Genomic DNA, 22,621 nt, shown 5'->3' with positions numbered 1-22,621 from the left:
TTAAACCGCATAAACACATTTCATTACACCAAATACACAAAATAATGTTCTTTTTAGCATCATATGACCCCTTTAAGTGAATTTGTGATGAGTTCCTGCTATGAGTTCTTGTGTGGTGTACAACGAGCATGTAAAATGGATTAGATACCAAGCCAATAGATGCCAGGCATGACAATCAGCAATTTGATCTTCAAAGACCTTGGTGCTCTTGTTTTCAGTGTTCGAAATGGTGTCAAGGAGATTAAGGCTTACAGAGTTGTAGTCAACATCACAGGATGTGGCCATTAGAGGAAGATTTCACAACAGAATACTTCAAATGGTAGAAAAACTTCTTCAACTGACACACAGATTCAAGCTGACCTTCAAACACAAGCTTTCACCATCTATTGCCAGCCCAATGAAAGGGTAATAAGTTTGAAGTCCCAGGTAGACCTCACTAGTGAGTGAGACATAAGTGCAGGATAGTAGCCAAAACATGCCTGAACATGCCTTAACAGCAATCCGTCTGAAGACCAAGATCAGACCATTTTGGTATAGTACATCAATATCACTATGTTTACTGACAACAAAATTAAGCTTTCAAAGAGGAGGAGAGTCAAACACAAGAGAGTTTCATTGATGTTTTGGATTGTTTTGTTGCCCTTGGCACCGTGAACATGCGCATGGTTTCAAGATGTCAGGCAAAGACTGAAAAATTTTGGAGAGCACTTTTGAAAGAAGTGTCAGAAACTTGGTATTGAGTGAAAGTCATGGGCCTTGCAGCACACACAAAAAAATAATTGTTCTGAAGCAACCAGCAATGTGTTCAGATCTAAATTTCTCTGAAAACCTGTGAGAAAAGAAAATTGTGAGCAGGCAGCACTGAAATCTGGGAGAATCAAAGCACAAGAAGATCAGGCCAATCTGGCAATACAGTAGTGTGGGAAGCTTATCCATGGCTCTAACCACTTGATTGCAGCAATTCTGTTTGTGCCACAGAATATTAAGTGTACGGGGGAAATGCTGTTTTGTTTTCTAGGTGGAAGAAATAATTATGTGCAGCAAATGTAAAGTTTCAGCAGCGCTTGTAGTGAAATAAAGGATTGTGGAGACTAAATATTTAATTTTATTTAGCAAAAGTTATGTTATGAAAGTTAAAAGTTATGTGCAAGGGTGCATTTTTTTATGTATATTTGTCTCTGTATCAGTGTCTTCAAGAATGCAAATGTGGCAGCTTGTTCGGCACCATGTACTGTAGCACATGTTTCTGGTTCGCTCGCTCACTCTCTCTTTCTGCACTTTCCCTATCATTGCCAGTTAGTAATAAAAACCATGTGGAGCAGACTGAGAGATGGATAGAACTGTAATGTGTGTGTGAGAGTCCAGCCCCTGGACTTATTTACACCACTACAATGTTTATCACAAATGAAATTCAATTCTTAAAGGAATAGTTAACCTAAAATGAAAAATTTGTTTCATTTATTCACCCCGATCTCATTTCGATCCTGTGCTATATTGTTCTAAAAGCAATATGAGATGTTAGTCTGAAATGGCAAGGCTGCTGCTTTCTACATGAAATGTTTTGTGCACACACAAAAATATTATATAGCTTCAGAATACTTGGAATATAGCACATGTGTTGGCTGTATAGGATTGATTGATTGATTGATTTTGGTTTATGCAGTATTCACTTTTATTCTGCCTAAGAATAAAAATAACAATAAAGGGTTGGAATTACATGGGAGTGAGTTAAATGTAAATATGACAGCTTTCCTTTTGTTTGAAAAATTTTTGCATGCACTTATCTACTTTCTTTTATTTTTCAGGTTGCAATTTGAAAAATGTGTTTTTTACTCTAAATTCCCCTATTTTATTAACATATTCTTTCATCCATCCATCTCTTTCTTTAGGAACTCTATATCCAGCTACATCCTCTTCCTCTTGTCTCTTTGCTGCCCCCTGCTGCCATGTCCCAACTTCTCTGCATTCTAGCCTTTTCTCTGCAGGTTATATTTTTGTGTAGCTCACCAATATGTTTGGGGTTTTTATGTATATATATATATATAGGTTTTTGTTAGTGAGAGCCAGTGCTTTTTTGCTGGCCCAAATTTTCAACCAGTTACAATGCAGACATTTTTTAAATCATTTGATGATTTTGATACTTTGCATCAAAATATATGGAAACTATCACCATGTATTTTAAAAACAATGATAGCGAGGCCTCATGACACATCACACAATAAAACTGAAAAGTAATAAACTGTGGCAGGCAAACATTTCTTCATCAAATACTGTTTTGAATATTGTACATGTTAAAATTTAAACTTACATTTCACTTTGGGCATTTCTCAACAGTTTATAGATGATGTCGATAATTCTCTTTTTCCTCTTAATTTGTAAATTCAGACGTTGCACTAAGGATTTTTGAGTGATTATTGATTCTTGATTATTGCTAGTGATCACAGATGTTAAACTGTGTTCAAGACTTTGCGTGCCTGTTATTTTTCATTTTTCTGCACTAAAGTTTACTTAAAATGCTTTAAATTGCCAAATGTATAGCATATAAAACAGTTGCCTATCCAGTGAGACATATGTCGTATTGCCATAGTGAGGCCTGCAATCTATTGCATTGGAAAGGAAAACTGTGTAACTATGGTTACCGTTCCACTCATATTCTATTGCCATGGTTACAACTGTTCTCTAACTGTATTGCCATAGTGACAAGTGTCCTTTCGCCCACAGGGATAACACAAAGCATGGCCACAGCAGCAGACATGGTAAGAACAACTGCAGCTATTTCAATAGCATTTTCAGCTATGTTGTACAGTATTTGTTTGCATTCCTCAACAGTAAGTAAATATGAACATATTTTTTGTGTGTTTTGTCCCCTTTTCCCTGGGAAATAACCTGCTATCTGCACTCCTGAAAACTGGGGACCCCAAGACTGCCTGATGGTCCAATTCATTCTAGCCAAGAATAACAGCGAGAGGAAAGAGTTGAAACAACCTACCAGCTAAACTGGACCCAGCTCACAGTTAAACCTAACACAGAACCATCACTGACACATATATATAAATACGAAGATCCTGATCTGCAATTTTGGGGGTAATGAGCCGTCTGTCAGGTCGCCTACGCTCTGGAGGTGTTCGTTTGACTTGTGAGGCACTGGCTGACAAGGATTGCAGTGATAATGAGGGCCCCTCTTTATGGGAGGGGGATGAAGAACCTGGGGGCACATCTGTAGGACCCACTGATTCTAATCCAGCCAGCTCACTACATTACCGCTTTTATTCGCCTCCCTCTTTAGCTAATGGTCTGCGGAACCATGAAGAGCAACTTCGACGTAGAGCAAGGAAACGTAGGCAGACAGATTATGTGGAGCAAATACACACACAAGAACAAATGCTCATTCAGCAAAACACACAACCACAGATGTGTACAACACAACACTCACTCACACAGTCGAGCACACACCTGCAGCCTCATACCCACATTCCAATGGATACACATATGTGGATGGACACAAACATGCTAACACAGAAAGGCATGTGCACGCCTATAGACACTGGCTCCTCAGTTATGGAGCAGGACCCTTCCCTTATTCCAGAAGACTTGTCTTTACCTTCCAAGACTGGCACACATAATGTACATGTTCAGTCAGCCCCTTTGTTACACACCACCCTTCCTCCAAACAATTTTACACCTCCTCAATACAACCCTTCCACTTTACCCAAGGAGGAGACAGAACAAAATTCAACATGTAAGCCAGAAATGGATCACACCAGCGACCTAGACCACATTCGTATGATAGGCCAAGCCAGTGTCATGACCTCTGTGGAGGCTGAAAGGAAGTATACCCTGCGGAGCTCTGGCCGGCCACGTTTCCCCTGCCATCTTCGTAAATCATCCCGTTTACGTAGAGCTGCTGAGGAAAATATGTTCAAAAGAGAAATGGACCAAAAGGATGAAGAAGAGGAGGAGAATAGAGTCTGGAGGACAGAGGACATAAGACCAATGGAGGAGCATCCCCCAGAGGTGTGTGATGCTGCCTCATCATTTGAGGTTTTACCATCATCAACTATACCAGCAGGTGTTACACCAAATCATAGTATGAGAACATCAGAAGGAGAGGGCATTGTTACTCACCACTCAGTTAGAGGGAGACGACAGGGACGTTATTTAGGTGTGAGGAAGATTGTGGTAAAAGTAGCCAGAATACCTGTACACATGAGCCGACGACAGAAAAGCTACAAGATCTCATCCCTGGAGCCAGTGTGTGCTGGACCCCGTGGGGAAGGGGTCACAACAGGAGAGGGGCCCGAGGGGAGTGTAGGAGGTGAGCCAGGACCTAATGTTTCAAGAGAGCCCACCCCCTCATATGTTAATGATACCAATGATGTTAAAGTAGAATATGCAGATGTCCTCTCCAAACTGGCCTTCTTGAACAGACAACCTCCCAGCACAGGCCGCTGCTCTCCTCCACGCTGCTGGACCCCAACAGAGCCTGAAACTTTCCACATACCACCAGAAAATCCATCCCTTTCCACTCTTTTGCACCGCCTTACAGCATTCCGCAGGAGAGGTGGTCGTGCAGGCTGTATGGGGAGTAGAGGAGGGGGAGCAGCTGGATCCTCTGATTCCTTTAAGAGGTCATTCAGTGACTTTTTTGAAACAATTGGCAAGAAGCGGAAGGCCCCTGCATCTGAACCAGGAACTCCTCGAAAAAGAGGCAAGGGTGTTGCTGGGGGAATAAGTAGGGCAGCTTTAGGTGACTCTGCACAAGGTGAGAAGGTTAGAAAACGCAGATCACGAAAGAATGGGAATTTAAAAAATGGTCCAGGTGCACAAGAGGAAGATTGGATAGGGAAAGGCGACAGAGATATTTCTGAGAAAGCTAGCAGTTATCAGAGCCCTTGTTCCCCTCGTGGAAGTTTTCAAAGCAGTGAGGCTAGTAAGGGGGGGATGTACCACAGCCCCAGTATGAGAGGCAGTGGAGAAGAGTCTCAGGGAATGTTTGCAGGATATTTTCGCTCTCTTCTTTATTCTGATGACTCATCTGACCTGCTAGATATCTCTATGTCCAGCCCTGCTGGACGCCAGGAAGGTCGTAAGCTCACCCCAGGATATGAGGGTAGCAGCCCTGGTGCAGCCCATCGTTGGTCTCCTGCCTTTCCTAAAAGAAGTCCTAAAGGTGCAGCCTGTCTTGGGGAAGGGGCGCCATTAACCTCACCCCAAACTCAAGGCAGCTCGACAACTAAACCCTCATATTCATACAGTGTCTCACAGACTTCTCCCATCCCATCCTTCCCTAAATCCCCTGCACTCTTGCTTTCCCGTTCACCAAGCTCCCTACATCCATCTGGAGGTTATCCTCAATATCCATCTAGTTATAGTGCTGGGGTTCCTCAAGGAGGAAGCATTTACCCCCTCCCTCAACAGCAGCAACAACAGCAAAGGCCAAGTGACTGTAGCTTTACATATGGCACAAAAACTCCCTCTGTTCCCTCTGCACAGTGTCAGATGAGTTATTCCAACTACCAGGGTTCTGCCAAGCGCAGTTATAGTGGATATCCATGCCCACCCCATTCAACCATACAGAGAGGGGACTCTGGCCCAACCTCACCGAGTGGAAGTTATATGTCAATGTCAAAGTCTAGCCCCTATTCCTTATCCTCTTCTCCGCCTGAGGGTTGCAGACAGTACACCTCTACAGCTCAGTGGGGATACAGACAAGGGGGAAATAACTGGGGTGTTGATGCATATGGTACTCATCAGTTTCATGGTTACTCTGACTATAGGGTAGCTGGAACTGGATCAGAATCCAAAGACATTCTGGACATCTCAAACTACACACCCCAAAAAGCCAAACAGCGTCCTTGCCCTGACACACTCTCTGAATCCTCCTCAGATTCCTCCCACACTGGTGGAGGAGGGATGGGTGTTGTGGGGGGAACATTTCGCCCAAGGGATGTTCCTATGCCTGAGGGTCAGTCTAGTCTTTCAAGCCTGGAGAAGCTAATGCTTGACTGGAATGAGAATTCGGCAGGCCCGTCTTACAACTGGAGTCAGAATGTACTATTCCAAGGGGGGGCAAAACCAGGTCGTGGGCGAAGAAAAAAGTCTGAGGCACACAATGAGAAGGAAGCATGCTCTGTTCCCCCAGGATCACCTGCCAGCCCTCCTATGCAAGGGGGAGGGCCAAAACGTAGTGCTACAGGTGGTAGACAACCGAGAGGAGCCAGAGGCAGGGGAGGATTCTCTCCTTGCCAAAGAGATCATCCACCACCACCAAAAACCAAATCTCAAAAGCCTTCAGCCCCATCAGGGTCAGGGCAGATGTGTTCAGGGGGTGTATACCAGGAAGCATTGGACTACTACAGTGGAGATAGTAGTAGCCTGTCTCCTCTCAGCCATGCCCCAGAGTCCTGTGAATACCCCTCTCCATATTCTTTCCATACTTCTACTCCCTCCTCAGATGAGAGATTTGCTCATGTCTACCCTCCAGACTCTGCCTCTGTATCCCCCAGTTTATCAAATCAGTCAGATGCCCTAAAGCAGTACCCTAAACCTGGTCCTCCCTCCCAGACTTATGGACATGCTGCCAGGACTTTTAGCCCAACCCTCTCGCCAACCCCTCGCCTCTTGCCACATTGTGGTTCTGCCATGAGTCCGCATCGGGTCCCAAAAGACCAGTTCTCCCAGTATGATTCCCCCAGTTACAGTGGCTCTCCCTGCTGGTTTGGGCAAGGAGGAAGTGTTGCTGGCAGTCCCCAAAACTATGAGGAACAGCGACCACCAGCAGTCTCTTTGCCCTCCCACAAACGGGACATGTCATTGATGGTCTCTGGGATGAGAGTTCCATCCCATTCATCCTACCCTTCCCCTTTACAAAGAGGTCCTTCCATGTCAACTTCATGTGTGAGTGGAACTCTGGACTCTTCCCCACAGCATGAAGAGATGGGTTACCATGGTAACTTGGACAGCTATGCACCCATTGGACACCGTTATGCACCCCACACAGCCCGGGGAGGGGTACTTTGCCAGCTTCTTGACCAGCCCAGCGAAGAAGGCTTCACCGTCACCAGCCTGTAGTTGGAATTATCTTGGCATCCCTAAAGAGGTAAGACATTAATTCTGGGACATAGCTCAGATGATTGCAGTATGAAAAGTAGATACTTGAATGCTGCCATAAACTATATTTATATTGTAATGTAAATTTTTGTCATTATGTATTGAGACTAATTCTAACCCTCATTTGACTATTATTTTTTTTTCTTTTCTTTTCTTTTCTTGACAGATGAAATGGACAGTACCCTTTTCATATTTTTAATATTTTTTAAAGGATAAGCTTTGGAAGACACTTACTGAGTTAGACTGAAGAGTTTCAGAGCTATGGACTAAATAAAGACTTCTCCAGCAGTGACAATCAAGATCCAAATCCATACACATGAACACACACAGAAACACATGCACGAACACAAACATACTATGTGATCACAAAACATTCACATACTTGCATATACTTTTCATACACTGACTTGCAACTGTAAATGCACGCACAAAAATAACTAATATTGCTATACAGCTTGGGCTAGGGACTTATTTAACAAAGAATGAACACTGCTAGTTTCACGAAGAAACCAATTTGATGAAATGCAGGGAACAAACTAGTCCCTTTCTTTTAGAGTGCAACTGTGCAAATGTGATTCACACATACCCACATTTCAGTGATGCCCAAAAACTAAACTAATGTGAGAGACCACACAAAAGGTTTTTGTCTACATCCTGATCTTGCTCCCTCTTTCTCTGTCTGTTTTAGTCTCAAAACCTCTGATTTTGTCACTGGGAAGATTACTTAATCCTAAAGGTCGGTCCACTCCTTCAGCATCTGTAAATGGTGACTGCACAAACTCTGCCCTCTTCTCACTTTTAAGTTCAACATAAAAAAAAACAGCATTTGTACATAAGCTACTCAAATGGTTCCATCACTTGAGGAGCTCACTGCTATGAAAACAACCGAATCTCAGAGTCCTGCCTGCTGAAAGAGACATACGTTAAAGCAGCAATGTCATGACAGTGTTTTGGAACTGCTGTAAGGACACATGAGGGAAATACCAGTTTTATGTGGCTTTAAATTGTTCAGCTTGGGTTTGTGCAAGTACATTTTAAGTAATATTTTTTATCAGTGGCCTGGTCTGGTCCCAAAGGAATGTTGTCTAAATTTGATCCCTTCAACCGTCGCTCTGGATCTGCAGCATGGTCACTTTGTGCCCAACATCCAACTCTCATTTGTGTGTTTTTATCACAACAGGAGGACAGACACCCATGCACTGCCCCCGAATGATGCTGTCCTTGTCAACATGTTTAGAGGCCAGGGCACTTTCCACCCTGGATTTGATGGCCTGGAACTCAGGGTGTGGACAATGCATATTCGCCTCCTCTTTTTCTTTCATCCCTCTGTTCATATTTCTTGTGGTCCGCTGTGTCGTACAGTGATTTTTTGTGATTAAATATTGTATCTGTCTGTTCCATATACTGTATCTGAGGTGAAAATATTTAAATACACATTCTGTTCTGATCATTGTTTAATTTTGTCCTGCTTCTACTCTGTGGTTGGGGAAATGCAATGAAAATTAAATGAGATCCAACGGTGGCCAAGCAGGAAAAATACAATGGGTAATATCCTCCAATTATTATCAGCTTCACTAAAATGTTTAATAAAGTTTCAGATCTCATTCAGATGACAGTCCAATTACACTTGATTATAAAAACTTTACTCATATGTTGTATGAATGATTGCGGCATGAGCATGATCATGGTTCATTATAATGTTATATTCCATAATATTTCCTTTTGAAATGTTATCAAAACAGTGCTCTCTCGTTTTTATTTTTTTCTTGTGTGAGTGGTTTTGGTGCCTCTTTTACATTCCGGGCCATGCAGCACCACTCAGGCATTTGGAATGAGGCAATTGTGCTTTTGGCATCAGTCATTCTAACAGGAGCTCAGATGAGTTCAGATGAGGACACAAGCAGAGATTTGGGAGAAATTTAAAAAAAAAAGGTTGTATGGGAATTACGGAATTTATGGAAAGGAAGTAATTGAGGAAGGAGCTATGAGAATTTTTATTTGTGGGGTAGGTTTTCATTCTGTATTTTTTCATTGATCAGCTTGTTGGTAAATGTGTGGTATTGGAGTGTGTGTGTGTGCCTGGGGGGTGGCTGCCCCACTGTGTTGAGAATGTGAAAATATTGGACAATTACAACACAGTTATCTGCAACAGATCAACCCAAGGGACTTGAACATCTAAAGACAAATGTTTGGCTTTTTGTCTAATGTTATATTTTAGGTCTACATTGATGCATGGGAAAAAAGAAAGAGGCCTACTCTTCACTGCCACTTTCTGTGCATTCTCTATGTTGAGTCAGTTGCTTGATAGTTGTGATGCCACTGTCTGGTTGAAGTAGTGTACTCCTGTTTCTTGGTTATCGCTTATATGTTTCATAATATATGCAACAAATATGCGCTTTGCAGCACCTGATTACATGCATCGGGTTGTCATATTGTTTTATATTATTTCATTGTCCATTTGCATTTACATAAATACAAAAAAACTTTAAAGATAAAATAAAAAACTTAATGTTGGCTGCTTGTCATTCTAACATCAAATCGAGCCAACGTCGTCATAAACACAGCCTATATTTACATTTAAATGCAATTAATATGCACCAATGCTATACACCCTATAGCTTTCCAGACTTTTTTTTAAATCGCAATTATTCTCCTTTTGTTTGTGGCCTAATGTTATGTTACAATTGTTTAGACGGCACAAAAAAAGATTTACGAAATTTCAAAATACAACATTATTAGTGACCCCTTTCAAAATGCTTGCTTTAAGATACAAGCTTTCAATTTGACTTATGGTTAAGTAGGACTTTTCATTCAACACTGAGATTGTCATGTGTGAACAATGTGAATAGATCTTCAAAAATAATAAGCACCCAATGTCCATCCAATCCGCCCCTGCTTTAGCTGTCAGCAAATACTGTAACGTTAATTGTTCATTAACAAATCACATAAGAAAAACGCAAAAGTAGCAAGGGAAGTTTTTAATGGGAAAGCGACGCACAAGACACTAACTGGTCGATTTTACTACCGCAAATGGACCTTTTGTTTGTGAATGTCGCAAAGCACCAGTAGGGCTATTCTTGATAATTTTAATTGTTAGACAATAACTCAGATAAATTCTACTAATTGCACTATTTTTTATCGGTTTGAAAGGTTGTATTTATAACGATGAGCCGCATCCAAATTTATGAACTAAATTCCCGGCCACTGTTGTATTTAGTGGGAGTAACCACTGGCTGCACACTTCAGGATCCCAGCAGATGCGGTAGGCTACGTCACGAGGGTATTACTCACCTACTGTATTATGACTAGTGGCTATTTGGACATCCTACTCGTTTGACGCGCTGTTTTGCATACTACATAGTAGTGAAATATGTTAACGCGCGTGGGTGGTGTGTGTGCACGTGTGCGGGGATGTTCCACTGACTTCTATTATCTTTACTGTTCCAATTTCTGTCCCCTAAACCTCACACAAACCGTTCTGAATTTTTTAGGTTTTTAATTAAGATATTTAGTATTTCTAATAAGCTGTTTTTTTTTCTCGTGTGGAATATTGGAAGGTGCAAGCAAACACTGACTCACACATACTAGTATTTGTTGATGGACTGTCCAGCCGTGAGCTTTCAATCCCAGTGCCCTCAAGCCAGAGGGTCACGGCGGCGCCGACTCTTCATTTCTGGTGTCTGCGCTCCCACGGGTCACCAAACTCAAGAGAGGGAGGTATGGCCGCTTGTAATTTTAGCGGATTGAGAGGCATTTCCCACCGTATATTTATTATAGGTCTGCCGGTGCTACTGCTAGTCCAGCTACTGGTAAATTTAACGGTGCAACGCGCATATAGCAGCACGAGCGGTGACGAGCCTGCTTTTCTCGTCATAAGCATAGAGAAGTGACGGATCAACGTCGTCTGAGGTTAGAAAAAATGAGGGGGATTTGGAAAGCAGCGTGTTGGGTCTTTGGACTGACGAGGATTCAAGACTGACAGCATACCAGGACGAAAAACGAGCCTGAAAGACGCCAGGTAATCTCATATTCACTAGTGATGCTGGTATCTTTCGTATCTTTCAGTTTTAGGTGGAGGGTCTTCCTGACGTGCAACTCAATAAAATAAATTGTTCTTGTAAACGGAATTAATTTTAATAAGAATAGATTGCCCTGTTGGAGCTTTTTATCTAGAGGGTCTGGAAAACTTATATTTGACTTGGCAAAATGAACGGGGATCCCTTCTGGACACTTTAACACTTTAATCTTCTAAAATAAAGTCTCTCACTCTCCCTTTCTCTGTTTGTCTCACTGTCTGCCCCCACCTGGCCTCCCCATGAACAGTGAGTTCCTCAGTGAGTCATATCCCCTCTTCCTCTAGTCTAGTGTCTCCATGGTTACTAAACAGGGTTGTTGAATGTTTTGGGAGAGGCTCCATTTCCAACAGCCCAGGTTTTAAAAGTTCCCTCTGTTTCTTTTGTTCTCACTCATATAACCTCTGGTTTCGAAAGGGCACATTCTATGACCCCAGATGAGCTGCAGCTTCTCTTGCCTGAAGCACTGCACACGCTCACACAGTTTTTTCAGTGGCTATTGAATGCCTGACCCTCCTGCACTGCATCCCTATTTTTTTTATTTATTTTTTTACAGTTTTTTATGTGCATCTGAAATTTGGCCAAGATGAGAGAGAGCTTCATGTTTATGTGTTTACAGCCCGTGGCTAGAGAGCTGAAACTGCAGCCATGGGCATCAGAACAACCCTCGTTTATTGCAGTTGCAGCATCTCACCCAGTTCATCACCACAACAGAGGTACACAAACATACCATAATAATCTTTTCTGTTTCCTTGCTCGATCATGCTTACAACTGTCTTACATAACACTATGGGACTGCATATTATAAAAATGGACTGTCACTTCCAAAGTGATATATCTGGACCTTTTAAGGAAGACCTTTTTCTGCAGGTGAACTGCCCTGTTGTGTTCAGATGGGAATCAATCTACACACACTACTTGTTCACCCAGATGTTTTGTGCATCAACCACTGGAAGGGCAAATGGGGTTGTGTGGCCTATTCATTCAGGTAAACATATATATTGAATTGCAGCAAAAAGACACACCACAATATGCTTATTTAATTGAAGCTTCCCCTAAAAAATGCAAGTATGGAAGTAGCGATAGATTTTTTTCTTCCATATTGTGACGTACATCCAGGTGAAATGAATAAAGGAAAAAGAAACAAATGTAGGATGGGGACTTGGTTCTATCCATCAGTTGTTGATTAAATGGAGCCAGATCTAAATACAAGCTTGCAGTCTATAGAGTGCAACAGTCCGGTTCCGGAAGTAAAAATCCCTTTTATTTTCTCCATAAGGCAACTGATTTTTAATTATAAATTGTGAATCTTTAAAGACAGACCTACTTTGAGCTATGAGGCTGTTAATAGATGCCTTTGTTGAAGCTGTTAGCCCCCATTATTTCAAATATTTTTCCTTTAATATATTTGTTTAATAGTGAAAATCCTGGTAAAAACTACATTACCTATGAAAAACAACACCACTCAGAGAAGCGAAACAAACCTTGCCAAAAGAACACTTTCCCACCTGCATATTTTGCAATAAATGTGAAATATTGTTTTTCTATATACGTAATCAACATCTTTAAATTAATAGTTTTATATTTATCTATTATTTATCTAATGCTTCATGGGATTGTAGTTCTTTACCTCATTGAAGCTATGGCACAGTGTTGTACTTTTGTGTTTTTGTCTGATTTTCAAATACTTTTGTGCTTCAAATCAAATTTGTAATGTTGTGTTTCCTCGTAGCTGGTTGGTTTGACTCATGGCTTTTAACTCTTAAACCAAGATTTAAAAAAAATCCCTATTCGAAAAATGAATGGGAATATACTTCCAGAACCAAGGCTGCTGAAAAAGTGGGTGGGTAGGGTGGAATTTAAGCAGAGTGAATGATTTTAGAAGTTTCTAGATGTCACTAGAAAGAAGTTTATTTCAGCCAATTAATTAAAAATTTACTCTAAGTATAAATAATTATGAGGTCCAAAAAAAAAGTTAAAAATTAAACATGCATTGAAGATCAATAACATACATTTAGGGAAAATATATCATCTCATCTGACATCCGTTAATATTTGTGTATGCTTGTTAGTGCTATAAACACTAATTCCTGAGGATGGATTCTAACCGTCTCTTCTGTTTTAACATTAGGTATTCTTTAAAGCAGCCAGCACATTTAAGACCAGGCTTGTTTATTTCAAAGAATGTTGGCCATTTAGGCATCCTTGTTTCTTTGTTAGGCTGGAAGGGTGGGATTTGTTGAATATAATCTCTAGAAGAAAAAAAAAAGCTGAAGGTAGCCCCAGATTCTGCAGCTTTTTTCCTCGACATGTCATGACTGGTGCAGGGAAACAGTAATTGGTTGAAGTGTTCATTGGGATGTTTCAGGCTGTTCCAAATTAGTGGAATCTTTGGTCTGTATTTTTGTAGTCTGGATGGGAAGGATGCTGCGTTTTTTGAGTTTTAGGTTGGACTGGAGAAATCCACGCCGTCATTCAGGCCTCGTGGGTAATGTACAACACAGGCTGCTTGACATTATGGACTCCCTGGGCCACACCACGGTATCTACACCCAAATACACTCATTTTAAGATTCTCTTACATGCACTAGAAGTCACAAATAATTTCACACTCACCGACCAGTGCTGAATCAGTAGGGAATCACTACCTTATGTACTTAAGTCTGGGTTCACACATGGGCGTCATCGCAACAGTGACTCATAAGATGAGTTGCACTTCAGGGTATATGTGTATTATATTTTATCACTGGTCATTAAAAAAAAACAGATTTCATACTAATACAATATTTTTTTAAGTGTAATCTCTTGCTTTTTTTTTTTTTGTTGCTCCCATAATGTCACATTCATTTAGTGTGTGTTTATGTAGGTTGATGTTCTGCATATGGATTTGGAGAGTGCTGAATGGCGCATATTAGAAAGCTGGATTAAAGATGGAACTCTCAGAAGGATCAATCAGCTCATTCTGACCATTCATCTGCAGTGGGCGGGGTTTGAGGTGGGTGGTACCGAAGAGGAGGTGGTGCGTTTCTGGCACAGTGTACTGAGAGCCCTCCGCATCTCAGGCCTCAAACTCATGCATTCAGCACACGGCCCGGGACACATAGTGCTGAGACACAAACTGGCCAACTCTCACAGCTCATACACACTCAGCTGGATGAGGACAAGCAGGTAGCCTAGATAACCAACTGCAAAAGACACTTAGATGCAAAAGCAAAACTCTAATGTGTCTAAGAGTACTTTAAACTAAAACAGCATCGTTTAATGAGGTGGACGTGTTGAATACATACAAATATGCATCAAAAGCTTGTAACACTCCAAAGAGAAAGGAAAACTTGAAATCGCATCATATGACCCCTTTAAGAGGTAAAGTTGCATATTAGTATTATTTGTTTCTTTCTCTCACAGGCTAAGAAGTGCCGTCTAGTGGTTGTGAACAGTACTGCAATAATTCAACCCTGCATTGTGCGCACAATTAAATCTATCACGCTGTGATAATCCTTTAACAGCCATGTTAAATTAACGTCATTTTTATACAACAGGGCTACGTGCAATATGTTACAAGTGCATTGTTTTATGAAATAATCTGTATACAATAAAATGTTTATTAGAATTGTGTCCTATTTGTTTTTCGGTGAGTAATGAAATCCTGGGCTGCATTTGATTCACAAAAAATGTCAAATGTCAAAATGTCAAAGTCAAATCACGGGCATTCCGTGATCTTTATTTTTCAGTTGTTGTGGCTTTTTCTCCACTGAGTTTCGGACGTTTCGGATTTGTTCGGACTGGCCCGATGTTCAGGAATGTTGATTAGCTCCCCTCTGTGTAGAAACTGCGAACAGATATTTTCAAGCCGCTAGGGTGGAGTTGCGCTTTCAAGATTCCAGTTTCCATATCCGCCCTTTTTTCTGTGATTGACGGACGCATCAGCCAATATTATCTTTGGATTGACACGCACCGTCCAATGAAAAGTTACCAAACGCGGGACTGAGATGTAGCTGGCTGCCATACAGCTCTTGGTAGACATTTTGTCGGTTTAGAAAATTATGGAAGGCATTAAACTCAGGGAATGGTACTGCTGAGGTAGTTGAAAGGCCAAATCCATTTATATATTCAGGTAAGACTGAGATGTACTTTATATGTGCGTAAAGTTTTAAAAAGTCGCAGTTGGGTTGGCGAGTTGACAGTATGTAAGGTTAGGCAGCTAACGCTAATCACTTCCTGCTCCGCACAGACGCCTCAGAGGGTTTAGGCCTCCGCTACTAGATTTTGAAGCGTTTTAAACGGTCGTGACGAATAACCCTATGCCAATTTGATATAGTCGAAGCTTTAACTTTGGACTGGAAATCAGTTCACTAGGAGCAACTTTGATTTGATCTTATCTTGCTACAAACAAAGTTAGGCTAGTATGTTGTGATCTAGAGCCTCCACTCCCTTCCAATGTAGGAAGTCTGATGGGTGAACATTTTTTACTTTGTGCACGGGCATTATTTTCTGAATTTAACCTGAATGATATTAAACTTAGAATTAGATTCAAATGTATAAAATGATTCATATCTGTAAATTTAACAGTGAGATAGATAGGCTATATAATTGGTTATATACACTGATTCATAACATGGTGAAAGGCTATTACTAAGTTAGTTGTTTGTAAAAACCACAGATGAAACCGCTTTTAAAATAAAATGTATATAAAATATGAATAGCACGAAGACAAAAAATGTTAAAGGGTAACGGTTAGTTGCTCGCTGGTGTTGTCTGCAGAAATTAGGATGTAAGTTGCGTATTGGCAGAAGAAACAACAGCAGTTTTGGTTCTGCTTTGGATAAATATAAACCTCTGAGTGTCGGTGTGGGGAAAAGCACCAGCCCATGTCATAGATTCTACCAGCCCAGCAAATGACAGAATTTGTAAAGCATTGTTTTGTTTTTTGTCTCAAAGAGGAAGGTGACAGATAAGCTCCATCATGCCTTTGGTGACGCGAAACATCGAACCACGGCACCTCTGTCGCCAGTCACTGCCAAATACGATCAAGAGTGAACTGGAGTGTGTGACCAACATCACACTTGCCAACATCATTCGCCAACTTGGATCACTTAGTAAGTGTTTGTGTAATGGGGTGTATACTGAAGAAAATCAGTTGTATGTTGCTGCTTTTAAGCCATAGTTTAATCATAGGTAAGTATGCAGAGGATGTGTTTGGCGAACTGTTTGTCCAGGCCAGCTCATTTGCCGAACGGGTCAACACACTGGGAGAGAGAGTGGACAAGCTGCAGGTCAAAGTCACCCAGCTGGACCCAAAAGAAGAGGAAGGTGAGAGATACTGGGTTATGCTCAACATTTTTCATTATAATGATGTGGCGTATTATTAGTCATATTTTGCTTTGGTTTAAGAAAATCTCTTTTTGGACCACACTTGTTTGCTACAGAAAACAGAATTGTTAATGCTGTGTTTGATTCTAGCACAGTACAATTGTATTATTGCATTTTTTATTTTTTTTATTCAGCATACAACACTTTTGTTTAGTTGTTTTGTATTAATATTTTATTTATTAATTTTTTTGTTTCATCTCTTTCTTTCTTTAACCAACTCTTTTTGTTTTTCTTTTTTGTATTATTATTTTATGTATTTAAATTTCTTTGTTTTCTGTTTTGTGTACCCAACTCTTTTTAGTTATTTTGTATTTATTTATTTTTTTTCAAAAAAGGTTAATGAAAGTTGAGCTGTCATTAGTGGTCTGATGACAGCAATTAGGATGGTCATAACATTACTTGTTTTTAACCAGTAACATTTAAGTTTATTTTTCTAGAAGTGTGTTACACCTTTTCTTCGAACAAAAAAACAAAAATTTAAATGCATTTCAGTGTGAACCATCAGATCAGATTTCATGTGCTTTCTCATTACCTGTCACGGTAACGCCATACACAAAGGGCAGTAGCGTGACTATAGATGTATCTGAATTCACTCTTGTTTGCTCATGTGACATTCATGTCGAGCAGAGGCAAAATTAGTGGTTTTCCCCATCTACTCCCCTGTATTTCTTGGCATCATAGTCATTACTATGGCAACACAGATTTGATATAATCACTTGCAAAATGACAGTAGCCATAAATATCTGAGTGCAGTGTAAAAAAAGCCTTAATTCGTGCTTTTTCGAGCAATGATGCAAAATATGAATTAATTCCAAATGTTATCATCTTTCTTTGTTCCTTTCTTCTCCTATTTTTGCTTTCTTGTTTCAGTTTCTCTTCAGGCAATTACCAGCCGCAAAGCCTTCCACTCCAATTTCATCCAGGATCAGCAGCTCTTCATTAGGGCATCATTACCGCAGCCTATCCAAGAGACCTATCTGACCTGCAGCCAGCCACCCCCCCTCAACAATCTGAGCTGTTACAGGTAAACACACTATCACATCTGACCTCCATTTACTGACCTTATAAAGGCAATTAAATATAGTATTTGCATGTGAAACTCTTTATGGTCATCACTATAAATTAACTGTATTGCTTCAGAATATGGTTATTTTGTTTCAGTATAAGGTGGTTAAAGGGTTTTCTGTTTTTCAGGGATGATGGTAAGGAGGCTCTGAAGTTCTACACTGATCCGTCTTATTTCTTTGACCTTTGGAAAGAGAAAATGCTTCAAGATACCAAGGACATTATGAAAGAGAAACGCAAACATAAGGTGGGACATAAGAGTATGATGCATGCGTACACATGTATTGCAACACCTCGAAATACCATCCAGACTGCATGAGCTTCTTTAACTGTGTTTATTTCTGTGTTTATTGAGAGCAGAAGAAGAAAGATGACAACCCTAACCGAAGGAACTTGAACCCTCGAAAGATCAAAACACGTAAAGATGAATGGGAACGCCGGAAAATGGGGGAGGAGTTTGTTCTACCCAAAAACGATGCCATGGGGTAATAAAAACTAGGGCCAGACTGACAATATAGATCAACTGATTTTAATCCATCTTCTAACTTTGATGAACCAATATCGATTTATAAATCCAAAAAATCTGTCTTGGGTCTATGCTCTTGTCAGTTGATACTTGAAGTAAACCTTATTTGAAGCACATGTCCCATCCAATAATTGCAATACATTTTGTGACTTTTGATTTTTAACAAAGTCCGAGATTTCAAATTCTGTCGATTTTATACCAGATTCAAACCATAGATGTCATTTTGATGCTCTTTCATGTGGCGTGACAGATCAGTTCAAGCAGCAGTGAACTGGTCATCTCTTCCTTTTTACTAGTTATGTTGAAAGAAACAGTACAACTTACTGAAATATATCATGTTTCATGCAATAACTCAATCAGTGTTTCAGCCGTGGAAAGACAGCTTGTGAACAGCATGTCCCGTAATACCACATTTACCTCAGGAAAGGGTCCATAGCTTTTTAGTTAGCTAGAAAAAAAAAACTCTAGGGAGGAACTTTTGCTAAATAAATGCACTATGTTACAAGTTATTATTATTATTATTATTATTCACTATTTTTACTTAAGATGTAAGTGTTGTCTTCATCATTTAATTTAAGTTCAAATAAATCATTTATACCACCATTCATATTTTTATATTTATATTTAGAGTAGAAACATTATTATTTATTCAAATATTTAAAAATATTTGTGCAATTCAAATGTTTGTACTCAACTATTTTATACAAAAATAAATATATATGGACTCTTTTGTTAATTCTAACCTTTAATAGTATTATAGTAATCTACTAGTTTAGTTTACAGCTTTAGTTGAGTATTCCTTAAATAAATTGCCATGTGCTCTACCTGATATACAGTATGTCCAAATTTATATTAAATCGATTCATAAGCTTCTGAATAGAATTGGATTGTGAAATCTGTCAATACCCCAACACTAATAAAAATAGCATGGTGCAGCACGACTGTTGGAGGATATTTTTTATATCTGTCTTTAATATTACTGTTTTATGTGTCACTAACAGCAACTCTTCAGAAGTGCTGAATGGCAGCATTGGCTCTGGTGATGATGGTTTTAATTACTCTGATGGCTATTTGGACCAAAGCACTAACTCCTACAGCTATGATACCGGCTCTCCTCTCCCACCTCCAATGCAAGAGGACTTCCCACCACCACCACCACCTCCAGACATGCCGTGAGTGTCTTAAAATAGCTTGCCATTTGAAGTGCAGATTAATTTTTGAGCTGACAAACGTTTATCCTCTTGCAGGTATAATGATGTATCTGGGGGTCCTCCTCCGAAGCGTGGTAGTCTTTTAAGCCCCAGTCATCCTCCACCAGCTCCACCAGCAATGCCTTCTTCTCCAGGCCGTCCGACTGTGGCTCCTCCTCTGGTACCACCACCACCTCCACCTCCCGATGGCATGATCCCACCTCCACCACCTCTAGGTTTCGATTCGCCCCCCTGTCCCCCTCCATTCTCCAGCAATTCTGCTTCCATCCCACCTCCACCACCACCCATGGAAGCCTGTACTCCAGCTCCTCCACCGCCACCCATGGCAGGTGGACCACCTCCTCCTCCCCCTCCACCTCCTCCTCCAGGCCCTCCTCCACCCTCTGCTCCAGCCCCACCTCCCTCAGGAGGAGTCTCTGCTCCTGCCGCACCCAAAGCCCAGCCTGCTCCAGCCGAGGGCGATGCTCGCAGCGACCTTCTTTCAGCTATCCGCCAAGGTAACATAACTACATACATTTACAAACTCTTTAAAAGTTCGATTCAGTCAGATTAAACAATTGGAACATAATCACATTTACCACTGCTAAGTAGGGCTGCCCTCGACTAAAGATTTTTCTGGTTGACTAGTAGTCGTTCATTTTAAGCATTAGTCGACTAATCGCACGTTTATTAATAAACCATTGAAATCATTATAATGAGACTTTAATTGTCTACATAGCCTATTAAGCGCTCAAGCGCATGCATGAAGCTTGCTATAGCACACCGGCAGAAGTAATGATCATGAATGTGTCCGGGAAAAACAGTAATGAGGCTGCATTAACATTTTAATAATTTATTGATAAACTAGCGCTTTCTTTGTTTTCGGTTTAAGAGAAGAAGTCGGCGACACTGACTCATCATCTCCGTAGTAGTGGACGCACCTGCATGCATGTTTCATACGGATTACATAATCTGAGAATTTTTGTTTTCCATTTGAATTGGTTCATTTAAAAGTAGACATTTCACTCTCTATAAATATACTTTCCATGTCTGTAGCCTAAGGGAAGTATACACGGAGTTTCGCGCTCAAGTTCACAGACCGAGACGGCAGAAAGCGCACCCTGTTTGCTTACAATATTTGACAAAAAGTGCAATATTTTGTTGTTATTATGAGTGCACACAAATAAATGTAGAGTCTTACTTTCTAAATCTCTAAAGATGTATTACTCTTATCTGTATGACCAAAAATAATGGAGTAGCCTATTTTAAGAGCAAGTGAGTGCACCGGCGCCTCCATCTGCCATGCAGTGAGCGCGCTACTGTTCAGCTTCCACACTCCGCACAGACACTTGAATAGCGCACATTTTTATAGGTTAACATTACATTGAGCGGCCATGTAAAGTTGCTGCTACTAACATATTTCAGGTGATAAGCCATATTTGAGGTTGATGAATGATAGGTGAGCATTTGGATGTCCTGCCCGATATATATAGTGTATATATATATATATATATATATATGTGTGTGTGTGTGTGTGTGTGTATGTATGTGTGTGTGTGTAATTCATTCCTGTGATGACAAAGCTGAATTTTTAGTAGCCATTGCTTCAATCTTCAGTGTCACATGATCAATTGGAAATCATTCTAATATTCTGATTTGGTGCTCAAGAAACAGTTTCTTCATACGGATTACATAATCTGAGAATTTTTGTTTTCCATTTGAATTGGTTCATTTAAAAGTAGACATTTCACTCTCTATAAATATACTTTCCATGTCTGTAGCCTAAGGGAAGTATACACGGAGTTTCGCGCTCAAGTTCACAGACCGAGACGGCAGAAAGCGCACCCTGTTTGCTTACAATATTTGACAAAAAGTGCAATATTTTGTTGTTATTATGAGTGCACACAAATAAATGTAGAGTCTTACTTTCTAAATCTCTAAAGATGTATTACTCTTATCTGTATGACCAAAAATAATGGAGTAGCCTATTTTAAGAGCAAGTGAGTGCACCGGCGCCTCCATCTGCCATGCAGTGAGCGCGCTACTGTTCAGCTTCCACACTCCGCACAGACACTTGAATAGCGCACATTTTTATAGGTTAACATTACATTGAGCGGCCATGTAAAGTTGCTGCTACTAACATATTTCAGGTGATAAGCCATATTTGAGGTTGATGAATGATAGGTGAGCATTTGGATGTCCTGCCCGATATATTACCACAAAGACCAGCCGTTAACGCTTCCTGTGGGTTGTTAAATTTTTTTCCTGCGAATAAGCGACTAATAAACTTTTGGTCGACCAAGCCTTTTCTCGTCGACTATTAGGGGGCAGCCCTACTGCTAAGTTAAATTTCGTGGGTGAAATCCAGTCATTCCAATAGGAATCAACGCGAGTGTGAAGACAAGAAAGTTCTCCAAGCAGATTTCACTCATGTTCAAATTGGTTATGTGAATTTGCTGTGCAGACCGTCAGACAGCTGCTTGGTTTGAAAGTGTTTTATATATCTTTACGATATTGATATTGAACATTGAACCTTTTTGCGTTAATGTGACTGCACTTTTAGTTTGCCTGAAAAGTTTTTTGTGAAATTGGACTAACAGACCTTGATAATGTGATTGTAGCTTGGCTTCGTCTAGCATGTTTACACATTAATTGCACTACAGTTGTCCTTGGCATTGCATGCACGCTCCCAAAACAATGCGCATTGGGTATTTAATCCTTCAAATATTTGATTACACTTTGTATCTCGTATACTTGGACAGTCAGCTTATAATTCAACTAAGCAAAAACCTGCTGCTGCTTGATTATAACTGTGCATGTACACATGCTGACTGTAAATTTACTGACTTGTTTACAACTGAAATTAACATGTTTCTGGTCCGAGCTAAATTTGGGTGTGAATGGGATCCGAAACATTTCATGATTGTGCGTTCAAACAGCATTCGGATGTCAGAAACGCATGTGGCCCCATCGCATTTGTAGTGTAAATGCTAATGTGTCATGGATAGAAGTGAAGACCTGTCTGTTTATTGTGCTAAAACAATGGCTTTAAACACCTTTGAAATAATTTTATTTAGCAGTATTTATTTCGGTTCAGTTTAGCAAAATCATATCACTGGGGGTTGAGATGCACTTAATATGTCTGTATATGGTACCATTCAAACATTTATTTGGGGTTTGTAAGATTTTAATGTTTTTGAAAGTCTCTTACGCTCACTAAGGCTGTTTATTTGATCAAAAATACAGTAAAAAGATACTGCTATAACATAGAATAATTGTTTTCTATATA

At 40.3% G+C, this 22,621-nt stretch overlaps 2 protein-coding genes across 2 annotated transcripts in view; both read left to right on the top strand.

The window, feature by feature from the left end:
• Positions 1-8,557, top strand: part of LOC107696580 (AT-hook DNA-binding motif-containing protein 1-like) — a 19,599-nt gene extending 11,042 nt beyond the window's left edge. The window contains exons 2-4 of the mRNA XM_016496992.1: positions 2,722-2,756; positions 2,923-7,099; positions 7,277-8,557. Coding sequence (XP_016352478.1) covers positions 3,088-7,071 — 3,984 coding nt within the window. The 5' untranslated portion in view covers positions 2,722-2,756; positions 2,923-3,087 and the 3' untranslated portion in view covers positions 7,072-7,099; positions 7,277-8,557. The remainder of the gene's footprint in view (positions 1-2,721; positions 2,757-2,922; positions 7,100-7,276) is intronic.
• A 6,583-nt stretch (positions 8,558-15,140) lies between these two features.
• Positions 15,141-22,621, top strand: part of LOC107696558 (wiskott-Aldrich syndrome protein family member 2-like) — a 13,363-nt gene continuing 5,882 nt past the window's right edge. The window contains exons 1-8 of the mRNA XM_016496965.1: positions 15,141-15,295; positions 16,122-16,277; positions 16,357-16,491; positions 17,422-17,575; positions 17,746-17,863; positions 17,977-18,101; positions 19,144-19,314; positions 19,390-19,850. Of these exons, the coding sequence (XP_016352451.1) occupies positions 16,145-16,277; positions 16,357-16,491; positions 17,422-17,575; positions 17,746-17,863; positions 17,977-18,101; positions 19,144-19,314; positions 19,390-19,850 (1,297 nt within the window). The 5' untranslated portion in view covers positions 15,141-15,295; positions 16,122-16,144. The remainder of the gene's footprint in view (positions 15,296-16,121; positions 16,278-16,356; positions 16,492-17,421; positions 17,576-17,745; positions 17,864-17,976; positions 18,102-19,143; positions 19,315-19,389; positions 19,851-22,621) is intronic.

The sequence above is a fragment of the Sinocyclocheilus anshuiensis genome, unplaced genomic scaffold (assembly GCF_001515605.1).
Source record: "Sinocyclocheilus anshuiensis isolate Anshui unplaced genomic scaffold, SAMN03320099.WGS_v1.1 scaffold590, whole genome shotgun sequence".
Taxonomy (NCBI): domain Eukaryota; kingdom Metazoa; phylum Chordata; class Actinopteri; order Cypriniformes; family Cyprinidae; genus Sinocyclocheilus; species Sinocyclocheilus anshuiensis.
This window is presented reverse-complemented; position numbering and strand designations above follow the sequence as displayed.